General features: G+C 41.2%; 1 protein-coding gene across 1 annotated transcript; it reads right to left on the bottom strand.

Annotated features, from left to right (window-relative positions):
• Positions 1-2,133: 2,133 nt before the first annotated feature.
• On the bottom strand, positions 2,134-12,405 carry LOC311060017 (uncharacterized protein; the record flags this gene model as incomplete). The annotated part of the gene is made up of 13 exons (XM_084078142.1): positions 2,134-2,654; positions 2,750-2,797; positions 4,662-4,812; positions 4,939-5,049; positions 5,331-5,578; positions 6,627-6,841; positions 7,137-7,227; positions 8,703-8,858; positions 9,201-9,378; positions 10,360-10,427; positions 11,471-11,549; positions 11,646-11,713; positions 11,976-12,405. 13 exons carry the CDS (start codon positions 12,403-12,405, stop codon positions 2,398-2,400), a joined length of 2,100 nt encoding a protein of 699 aa, XP_083934268.1. The 3' UTR covers positions 2,134-2,397.
• Positions 12,406-12,454: the final 49 nt, after the last annotated feature.

The raw sequence follows: 12,454 nt of genomic DNA, 5'->3' as shown, positions 1-12,454 counted from the left end.
ATTCAATAAGGATTTTGACCAAAATGTTTTTTTTTTCAATAAAAATAATAGTGAGTATAGCCGATCTACAAGTTCACAGCATGTCATATGACACGTTGTGAGCTTGTAAATTGGCTATTTTTACTATTTAAAAGAAGTGGGCGTAAGTGGACAGTGTTTTCTGAAATGGATCTCTGGTCTGCTCTCTCTCCCTCCAGGCATCATCTCCCGTCAGGAGGCTGAGTCTTTGCTTGCAGAGCAGCCAGAGGGCAGCTTTCTGCTTAGGGTCAGTGAGTGTATCTGGGGCTTCACTCTCTCCTATCGCACAGCCGACGCCTTCAAACACTTCCTGGTGGACGCCTCCACTGATTATTACAGCTTCATCGGCCTCGACCAGATCCAACACGCCACTCTGGCCGATCTGGTCAGCTTTCACAGGGTAGGCCAATGTGTCACTATGACACACTGCGAAATTATGCCTGTTAAGCCTGTTGTATAATAACCGAAATATCGGCTGTTATTTGACTTTTTTGAGGACATTGGTAGAGGCAGTTTTGCAGCCGATGTGTCCTGATTTTTAACCACCATCGCTATCATTATTTTAAAAAATAGTGAATGCAAAAATATCAATCACTAAGCTCATAACTTGTTACGATGCAACACATTTTGAGCTTGTATATTGTCTATTTTCGCTATCACAATTTTTTATCTTTTTTGAAAATGTTTAAGATTCTTGTTCCATTTGTATTTCACCTTCTAGTCTACCTTTTAAATAATCCCATTCCAGGAAGAGGTCATTACCACATCAGGAAGGGAGCTCTTGCAACACCCCTGTCCACCGAGAAGCACTTCCACACACTATGGGGGTCTGTTTGAGTGACTCATTCAACGTTCACTCCAAACACATGTCCAGGACTGGAGCTCACATCTATTTGAACACCTGGTGGTCCCCAAACCCGATGTCGAGAAACAGTGATTAGAATCATTTGAATGGCGGCTGGAATATCCTCCTGTGTGTTATAAAGAACGAGTGTCCAATAGTATGGTTTAAATCCTATCTGTTCAAAAATGTAGGCCTATATATCAATTATTTTTTCTACCTCCAAAAAAATCACTAAAGGAGCAACAACACCCTTTTCTTTGCTCTAGGTTTGTCCTCATTTAGTATTGCATATCCCATGAATTATCCATGTGTTTAATCCTCCAGAATTTGGGTAATTCAAGAGACAAAACACACCACAACAAAAACAACAAGCCAGTGACTTCCTCATTGAAGGAACGCAGTGTTGTCAGGTTGCGGGAGAGCAATTGTTTTGTTTCACTCAACATCTCTGCATACAGTACTTTCTCATTCATTTAGTGAGACTCTGATTTGCGTTTGGTGTGTGGCGTTTCACCTCTTCTGAGTTGTGTGCCCTGCGTCAAACCTGTTTTCAGTTGATGCTAGTCTGACTCGTCTCTGCAGACCAGATTTTAGTCGTAAAACTCTATATTAATGCTTTGGGGAGATCCAGAGCACAACAAACTACCTGGATGTTCACAGGTAAGCTTCAAAATGAAGATTAACCAAACTAAAAACATGACTTCTACGAGAGTGTTTTTTTTTTTTACCAGAATTCACGATTGATTCAGATGTGAGGTCTTGCGCTCGTCGATGTTTGTGGCCACCGGCTGCTCTGCAATGAGGCAAATGTAAATGGCAATATGTATAATTATACATTCAAAGTATCTTCTGTATTATAAGACATTTAATGTAAATAAACTGCAGGTGGTCAGATTAAAGACCTTTGCTGCTGTCATTTGCTGTCAACACACACACACACACACACACACACACACACACACACACACACACACACACACACACACACACACACACACACACACACACACACACACACACACACACACACACACACACACACACACACACACACACACACACACACACACACGCTCTGTCCCCTTCCCACCTCAGCCAGCTAAAGCAGGCACACTTGAATTTTCGTAGAAAATGTGTTTCTAGTGAATAGGTTACAATGTACATGTTTGAACTGTAGACCAAATCATTTCATTACAAAAATAAGTCACATCTTATCCAAGGGTTAGTTTCATTTATTACAAAATATTTCCCCATATAAACCTACAGCCTGATAAATAATGAAACAAAGCAGATATTGGTTAACATTTTAAATGTTCTGCACATGAAACATATAAACAAATGTGAGGAAGGCTCAGCGTCACCCTGTCTGTGTTTATGTTCCAACAACAATGTACATTGTCCCATTATGCATGCTTCAGTTCATTTGATTGACATTAGGACAAATGTGTAACTCTGGGTAGGCCCATTCAGAGTCAATCTGGGTGGGCCTGTGCCTCTCAGGTGCAGGTCCACCCACCGTAGATCCACCCCTGGTATTATCCCAGACCCAGTATCTCCTCCATGACCAACTTCTCATTTATGACAAGAGCTTCGTACAAGGTCTCTGCTGCTTCAGCGGTGGTCACACTGTCAAGGATCCTCCTCATGCTTTGTTGAGGTGTGGTCTCAGCTTGGACGTTGGCGGCCATTTCAGGAGGGAAGCCCTTACTTTGCAGATAATCAAGGATGGGACCCACGTTCTTCACTTTACTGACTAAAGCGTCGCGATTTTCCATCAATAAACCCTGTTTGACTTTATGCAAATCAAAGGATAACATACTGTAAATCTTAAGATTGTTAAGTTGAAAGAAAGGAAAAAACATATATATGAAGATAATGGGTGTGTACCTGAAACAGAATGGCTGATGGGCTTCATTATCGTTGGTTTGATTTGTCCTGTGGATGACATGAAGTGAAAGCCTTTACTGCAGGGTTTACACACATGATTAATATTATACTTAAATATTAATCTTAACTCTTTGACTGCCGTCGACGCGTTATCGAGTCAATTGCTAGTTTGTCCACTTGGCCGTCGACACGTTAGACGCGCTGATAGCTTTTTCATTGTTTAATCTGTGATCGCGCTGTTCTGTATATTTTTCAGCATCAGTTTCGCCAGCTGTTTACTTCACACTCACCGGGTTCCGGATTCATGACGCAGATTCCGTTTCCGGTTCTCGGAAAGGCCTTTTTTAGGCATTTTAGAGAGCTCCACTTCTATTTTATTTGGTCTGGATGACGAACAGTTATCGTCGTTGTGTATTCCAAGTGATCTGAAGCCCGATCGGCGAGCACCTGCCCCTCGTCTCTAATCACCTCCACGCTCCACAACAACCTGGTCTGCACACCAACCAGGTCTTATCCAATCTTTACGTATGGTAAAGTTCAGCTACTCTACACTTAGCTTTCTAGTGTTGTAGCGCTTCCAGCCTGCTTAACCTTTATGCAGTTGCAGTGCGCTTGCTTCATTTGTTTATCATCGTGATAATTATGGCTGACTCAGCTTAATAACATCCTCTAATTATACGACATTATTTTAGTCATCAAAGTAGTAGCTGAATGCACAATTATGGATAAAATGATAACACTGAATACTTAACTCAGATGTACAACTGTTGACTGAAACATGCAGGAGTCAACGACACTCATGTTTGCGTTCATTAGTTGCAAACAGATGTGTACAGCTCACCGTTCACCAAAAAAACATTCAATGAAAGCTTTTTTAATGCGTTCATGAGCATGGGTATGGGAGAGGCTGAGCACATGTTAAAGACTGAAGGATATTTCACTGTAGTGTTAAGAGTTTACTTTTGCCCATCAGTCACACAGTCAAATATACTTGAAAATACAAAAATAAACCATAAATATAAAATCTATCATAAAATCACTTTTTTATGTCATTTATAAATGTAAATAAATGAACCATTAAATCAAGGTAAAGTCAGTTGGGTCCAAAGTCAAATTGTGTTTTTATCGATGTCTAAAAGTTGAGTTGTGTGAGGAGATTGGAGATGGAGTGCATTCCGGCATGACACATGAAAATGCAATGCGTGACACCGGCATGCACTTAATTTAATGTGTAGAGCAAGTTCAGTCAGGAAACTCAGTGCAGGATCTGGTGGCTGACCATTGGTCTGTCTCATCTTCACGCTTCTATTCTCAGTCAATCACACACACACTTCACTTATACAGCAACCCATTTAAAAGGTTAACATTTCATTAGCTTTGTTGCTGCCTTATCTCATGCTGCTGCTGCCCTTCTAGAAACTGCTGCTCATCCTCCATACACATTATCATAGTAGTGAGACAGTTCTGGAGTTTTGCAGTGGAAACACTCACAGACAGAGATTTAGTGCATTTAAAGGTAAAGATGGGGGGATTCAGAAGGCCACGATTGGTAGGGGAAAAGCAACTTGCTCCCCCAGAGTATCTAAAAGAGGATTCATTCATCGCCAAACCAAATGTGTGTATTTCACATTTCATATTGTTTAAATTATAGTTATACACATCTCTGACTTTTATGGTGTATTTAAATGTTGCAGCATCAATGTTTTCATCCTCTTACTCAAAGGACTAAGCTGTCTCCTGCATATTAAGAGGAGCTCCATGTATTCAAATACAATTAATTGTGGAATCAGGATCTGAGACACTGATCACTGTGTGCTGTTCAGTATATGCTCCTAATAAACAGGCGAAAACCCAGACACAATTACAGGTATGTGCAAATGTACTTAATGTAGCTTAAGAAACATAATTGTACCTTTAACTCTGAGCTTGTGTCCATTCCACACCGGCTCACGCTCACCCTCAGGTCCTCGTAGCTCCAATGAGAAGTATTCTGTCTTCAAATCCATGAACACCTCAAATGTTGGCTGGTAATTATTCCCAAAGTCCAAATAATAAAGCCCAGCCTGAAGACACACACATACATTTATTACTATTGCATTGGATTACTGTAGTAGTGGCAGTCACTTTACAGTAGTAATAGTAGCAGTAGTAGCAGAAGTAGTAGGACTAGACCAACAAGTGTGTGATACCTTTGGTTGTGCTTCATGTGGAAGACAGTGCAGACTGTACGATGTGTCTGCGGTGAGTGAACATGTAGGTGTATTCATGATCCGTACATCCTGTTGATATTGTTTTTCCACCTACAATGACACACACTTTACCACATGGTTCCATCATAATGCCTGGTATAGACTAGCTAGTCTGCAGACCATTATTTGTCACTGTTGATGGACAGTCTATTTTGACATGGCTCTTTAGTACAAGTTATGGACTTTGGCCTGATATTGGCTGTCAATGTGCCCAAACCTACAGACTAGCATCTCTTCAGAATCACAATCCATTTTATGTTGAAGTACAATACGTATGAAGATAATCAAACTTTAAGGGATGAGGCTACTTAGCATTAGATAACACATTTTACCTCTTCGGGATGCACATTTCTCGGCAGCAGGAATACATTCATCTCATATCTTTCGCTTGGCGGTCGCAGGAACAGCAGAACTTGACCAACAATGTGTTTAGGTTTAGGGTTAAAGAGGTCGAGAATCCAGGTCAGCCCAAAGAGAGACAGGTGGGTCACATTTACAATCACGTGAGTCTGGGTCACTTTCAGAGGTTTTAAGAAGTGTATCCCCTCATCTGTGATGTTGGCCACACAAAGGTCATCACCTGTGAAAAGTTTTGCACATTTTACAGATATTTTACATAAAACATTTTGTTGTGAGGAGGATGTGAAAAGCAGACTCAACACTTCCCAATGTGTTCTGTGTGCTGAGAGCTCGCCCACAGTACATAGTTTTACATTAGCTGGCTGTGTGTTACGACTCTCTACATCTACATAGTTTTACATTACGACTCAACTCTAAACCTACATAGTTTTACATTACGACTCACCTCTACATCTACATAGTTTTACATTACGACTCACCTCTACATGTACATAGTTTACATTACGACCCACCTCTACATCTACATAGTTTACGTTACGACTCACCTCTTCATCTACATATTTTTACATTACGACTCAACTCTAAATCTACATAGTTTTACATTACGACTCACCTCTACATCTACATAGTTTACATTACGACCCACCTCTACATCTACGTAGTTTTACATTAGCTGGCTGTGTGTTACGACTCGGCCATCCTCACCTCTTCATCTACATTTGGCGCTCACTCCGCGCTCATCAGCCGGTGTTGACAGCTCCACCTGCCTCTCATCTACGATCATCATCACACCTGCCCCTCGTCTCTAATCACCTCCACGCTCCACAACAACCTGGTCTGCGCACCAACCAGGTCTTATCCAATCTTTACGTATGGTAAAGTTCAGCTACTCTACACTTAGCTTTCTAGTGTTGTAGCGCTTCCAGCCTGCTTAACCTTTATGCAGTTGCAGTGCGCTTGCTTCATTTGTTTATCATCGTGATAATTATGGCTGACTCAGCTTCTCCTCTACACTACAGTACACTGGATCAGAGCTGAGCCGTGGCAGCCAGCGGAGCCACGCCCCTCATCTATCCTTTGTTTTTCACCATTTGGTCAACAGACTCACCATTGTGACCTTTAACCTTCGATCCGCCTCTTCCTTGCTGTGTGTCAGACACACTAAGTTTCATTCTCAGTACACATAAGGCAGAAGGTGTTGTATTTCAACAGATTTGTTATACAGAGTGACTTTGAACAAGAAACTTGAAAGTGATTGGATGCCTCACCAGGTGTGACGTCACAGTGTGGCAAGTGTAGCTGGCAGACACACTGGTGAGGACACTGAATGTCAAACAGAGGACCTGCAGGAGTCCCTCTTGTTGACTGGAGCTGGTCCTCAACCCACTGCACAGTCCTGTAGAGGACTTCTCCTTCCCCTGTCGTTCCAAACGCCAACCCTGTCTTTTTGCACTGGAACAGCCCCGCCTCTGGGAACGTGAACCTGTGACACAAAACAAGCATTTATTTGTATTAAGATATGTTTGGGGCCTTTCTGCCTTTATTTAGTTAGTACAGTGGACAAAAACAGGAAGAGAGTCGTGGAATATATCATCTATTGACTTCATGAGGTGTCATGTTGCCACATGTTGTATCCAGTTCATGTACCATCACAGTGGTTGTTTGAATAGAAACAACATGTTAGTGGAAACAGGAAGACTCAGCTGTGGTGAATGATCAGCTGATGTTCTCAAAGACACAACTTCTACATGTGGAGGAAGCTGTTGAGGATGACCTACCTGTATTCATTGGTTGTGTGTTCTGTGTGCACGATGGGGGAAAAACTGGTCTGAAAGATAAAAAGCAGAAAACAAACAATCAGTAACTTTCCTGATGTTCAGTCAGTGTGATTATTCTGTATGGAGCTGGTTTTACTCACAATGTCCATGGAATGATCAACCTCTTTCAAAGGCCATGTAATGGCAAAACACTTATTGTAATCCGCCATACTTAATCATAATACTTATTTCACGCCACAAAACTTTGTCCGTCCGTAACTGACGCGCGGTTTACGGTTTACCGGCAATATATACATCAAAATGTGCGACTTGGCCGGGAATCGTGTGCTCGGAAGTGTTTTGCCGTTGAGCGTTACCATTGCGACGTTATTCGCAAAAAACTACCCATTTTGGCGGCACGCGGCGCCCCAAATGCTACTCCTCCCACACGGTTTACACGTCCCTGGCAATGTATACATCAAAGCGTGCGGAACGACCGGGCCAACCAGGCTATTACTTGTATTACCGTTTCGCGTTACCACGCCGACATAATCGGCAAAACCACGTAGCCACGCCCCCTATTTAGTCCCCCATTCAAACCCATGTTAAAAAATAAACCTTTACAGATCCGGTTCAGAGTGCAGGTTACACTGTTTAACACTGTGTGGTCCTCTCCTCTCCTCTCATTGGCCACACGTCCAACTGGTTATCAAAGAGGTGTGTATGAGGTGGTCTCTAAGGAGTTAATATGTCACATCCATCACATAACTGTCCATGCGATGCGACCTGTTGTGAACTTGTAGATCTGCTATTTTCAAATAGCCAATGCAGCCAGATCTGAGATCAGAGCTTAACCGAATGACTGTTAAAGCAGTTTGTTTAAATTAGTCTATAAAATATTATATTTTTACAGGGATTATTCATTAGTGTAGATATACATTTTGGAGTGGATTATGTGTCCAGATGCCTGTCAGACAGTCAGACAATGTTGCTCTGCAGGTCTACAATGGAATAAACGGGCACAGCCAACGTCAACAACTGGTCTCGACCAGACGTGAGATCTCAGCGTACGGTAGGATGAAGCCAACGTCAGGATATATTGATAAATGCCAAAAGTTGCGGTGATCTTGCCGTACGCCCATTATTTGGTCTGCACACGTTGATAAATGAGGGCCAGTGTGTGTGTGTGTGTGTGTGTGTGTGTGTGTGTGTGTGTGTGTGTGTGTGTGTGTGTGTGTGTGTGTGTGTGTGTGTGTGTGTCTATATAGATAGATAGATAGATAGATAGATAGATAGATAGATAATTCCTGGTCTACTGTACATGCACACAACTATAATAATAGCATTTTATATAGTTGAGATTGTTGTTAAAATAGCTGACTTGTGAAGATATGTAGCTTTTTGGAATGGTCAGAATTAATGTGACATTAATGTGTTGTTATGAGACGTGGGTTGGGATAGATTTTTATACCTAAGAATGAATTTGGAGGTGCTAATGTTTCTCTTAATGAAACAATAAGAAATTAAAATGTGTCAGACTGATGTCAAACTGAAGTTTAATCTATGAAACATCTTCATCTCTCACACTCATCACATCAGTGTCTGCCTGGCTGGGAGCTATACTCATGGTGTCATATCCTGAAGAGGGCGCTGTTGGTCCAGGATGTGTTGTCAGCCAATCAGAGACCTTGGCAGGTGACCAGCAGTATAGACTTCCTGTTTCAGACGGTGTTCCACCACTCACTGGAACAGAAGACAACAGACAGCAAGACATTTACGATGATAATAAAAACACACCTGGATGTGAAAACCCTGCAGCCCAGCACAACATCTCTACATGTCTCTGTTCCTCACATATGAACCATGATGTCATTTTGACCTTTGACCTTTTACACCCAAAAGTTAATAATCTCTTCAAGACAGCCTACTGATCATTCCCTCTAAGTTTCATGAAAATCCACTCGTCCATTCTTGTTAATTTATGCAAGGACACATGCATGCACGCACATACCCACACATTATAAAATAAAATATTATTTTAGTAAACAATTAATGTCCACATAAGAGGATAAAAGTAAGACTCACTACTTGGTTCTTGTGGCTCCATCATCACAAACTTCAACATCTTCTCTATCACCTCCTCCTCTCTCTTCTTCCATTCTTCTGGTGTTAAAGTTCTACTTCCTGTCAGTCTTTCAAACAGTGTCTTCTGTCGTGTCTCATGCGATGAAGACGAATGTCCAAAGTGTCCTCTGTAAGAAGACTGAAACACAACAGTGTACATTAATACAGGATCCATCAAACTGCATAAAACAATAAACTTGAGCTTTTACAAATATTGTAATAACGCTGATATAATAACGCTGAAATACTGTATGTTCACTTCAATATAAGCTTATCTGGTTGTAAATGTATAAAATGTAACATTTTTAGACCAGAGCCTGACTGAAAGATAGGGAATATTCACTGACATGTCAATTATTGAAAAAATATCATCCTGATAGATCGGCCGGATGGTATATCAATTGTCTGTACTTAAATCTGATTTATCTTACAATCAACAATGGAAAAATATGATCAAAAATATTTTAATTTGTAACCAAGATTTTGAAAAGATTTGGAAGCCTTTAGTCTCCTTTCTTAAAGGTTGAAAGGCTAATCCTTGTGGATGACCTGTGTCATACATAATTTGGGGCAGCACTTCTGGGGAGGGGGAAGGGAGGCGGGGGGGTCCTTTTGTTTTTTGCTTTAAGTTTGAGTGTAATTCGTTTCATTTTATCTGTCTATTAAATGTCTGTTTGTTTTTTGGGAAAAAAGGAAGCAATCCATGTATATGAACAGAAATGTATAATCCTATCCTGTGCTTCACAATAAAAAATATTTGAAACACCAAAGCTCTTGGTTATCAACAGATTATTGCTGTATCATTAATAAACTACATGTTTAATCACACACATGTTTAACTAAATGTAATGAAATGTTAATAAAGATGTAAGAGCCAGGGAGGAAAAAGGAACACATATTATTGTTCTTACAAATGCCATGAATAAAGATATAAAATACATCAGTGTTCTTATAATGATCAGGTATGATGGAGACATAACATCAATAATGATACACAATAAATCTGTTACAAGGATCATGTATGATATAGTATATAAGGTAAAGAAATAAGGATAAACATGAGTGGGATTGATGTCCAATTAAGTTTCATCTATGAAACATCTTCCTCTCTCACACTTACATCAGAGTCTGCCAGGCTGGAAACTTCACTCATGGTGTCAAATCCTGAAGAGCGTGTTCCACCACTCACTGGAACAGAAGACAACAGACAGCAAGACATTTACAATGATAATATGAACCACGATGTCATTTTGACCTTGACCTCTTCTACAAAGAAGTTCATCTTTTCAGGGCAACCTGCTGATCATTCCCTACAAGTTTAATGAAAATACACCCATCCATTCTTATGTCATTTGTGTATATGCTACAGTATGATTGGAAAACCAGTCAGATTGAAAAAGGTGCACTCGTTTTCACCGAACGGAGACGTGCCGTCTGAAAGGACTTGAGCCACGAGAGAAACCGACGAGCGAGCTTAGGCGAGCGAGTCTCCGTGCCGAGCGTTGTGAAGTCACCTTCAGTTGACTCAGCGCCGTCCGAGTTATGTCCCGATAGGGACATAATCGTAAATCATCGTCTCCCCCTAGTCTCTGTACCTCCAAGACGTCATTTCTTTTTTTTTTGGTGTGCTACCCCGCCTTGCCACGGGGGAGTGCGGGAGGTGAAAACAAGCACTCCTTTTTCAATCTGACTGGTTTTCCAATCATACTGTAACATATATATATACACACACACACACGCACGTGCGCAAACACGTATGCCCACAAACACACACACACACACACACACACACGCGCGCGCGCAAACACGTATGCACAAACACACACACACACACACACACACACACACACACACACACACACACACACACACACACACACACACACACACACACACACACACACACACACACACACACACACACACACACACACACACACACACACACACGATTACAAAATCATCACTGTCAGGTATCTCCATATTTCAACTTTGAATTTTCATGAATTAATTCCCAAGTATTGAAAATAGTCTCTGTGGTTTTTATAAATATTGATCCGATGAAAAGTAAAACTTGAGTAAATAGTATTCATTAATATTAGTAAATAATGTATTATATTGGATCCATTGAAACACAGGTAGTTTTTTTTTCAATTCCTGAAAAAGGTAATGAGCATGCAAGGTTTCCACCTGACATGATGATATACTGTAAACAGGATATTGATACTCACTGCTTGGAGGATGCCACGGCTTGCTGTTCCTTCTCCTGACAGCTGGTAGGGTTGATTCTACTGGCTCCTTCACCACAGACTTAGAATACAATAAAACATCAAATAAAGAATTATAATGTGTTTTAATGAAACATCTATGAAGATGCAATGAAACATGTTCATCTCTCTCACTTACATCAGTGTCTGCCAGGCTGTAAACTTCACTCATGGTTCCAACTCCTGAAGAGCGTGTTCCACCACTCACTGGAACAGAAGACAACAGACAGCAAGACATTTACAATGATAATATGAAACATGATGTCATTTTGACCTTGACCTCTTCCACACAAAAGTTAGTCATTCCCTACAAGTTTCATGAAAATAAACCCATCCATTCTTATGTAAATTGTACGCACGCACGCACACGTGCACACACACACACACACACACACACACACACACACACACACACACACACACACACACACACACACACACACACACACACACACACACACACACACACTATCGGGAGGAAAGTCCTTGCTCTGTGCATCCTCTTGGTCCATGCTGTTCCTTCTCCTGACAGCTGGTAGGGTTGGTTCTTCTGTCTCCGTCACCACAGACTTCAACATCCTCTCTATCATCTCCTGCTCTCTCTTCTTCCATTGTTCTTCTGTTATTCCTTTTAATCTTTCAAACAGTGGCATCTGTCCAAAATGTCCTCTGTTCCTCATCACCATGTCTTCTATTTTCTCCATCAGCTTTTCTACTTCTGAAGTGTCCAACTTGATGGAGTTTAGAACATGGTATCTGTATCTACATTTCTCCAGGATCCACCTCAGAGGTTCTCCTTCAGACTCTATGTACTCCTCAACACGTCTCCCTCCCAGCCACCATCCATATGTGAACAGAACCAGAGTGTGTCTCCAGACTCTGTCCCCCAGCAGCTCCATGTGTTCCTCCACTGATCTCCTGTCAGCTTCAGAGAAACTGGACCTGACA

The sequence above is a fragment of the Gymnoscopelus microlampas genome (assembly GCF_963454915.1).
Source record: "Gymnoscopelus microlampas genome assembly, chromosome: 14".
Taxonomy (NCBI): domain Eukaryota; kingdom Metazoa; phylum Chordata; class Actinopteri; order Myctophiformes; family Myctophidae; genus Gymnoscopelus; species Gymnoscopelus microlampas.
Note: the sequence above shows the minus strand (reverse complement) of the source record. Positions and strands in the feature narration are given on the sequence as shown.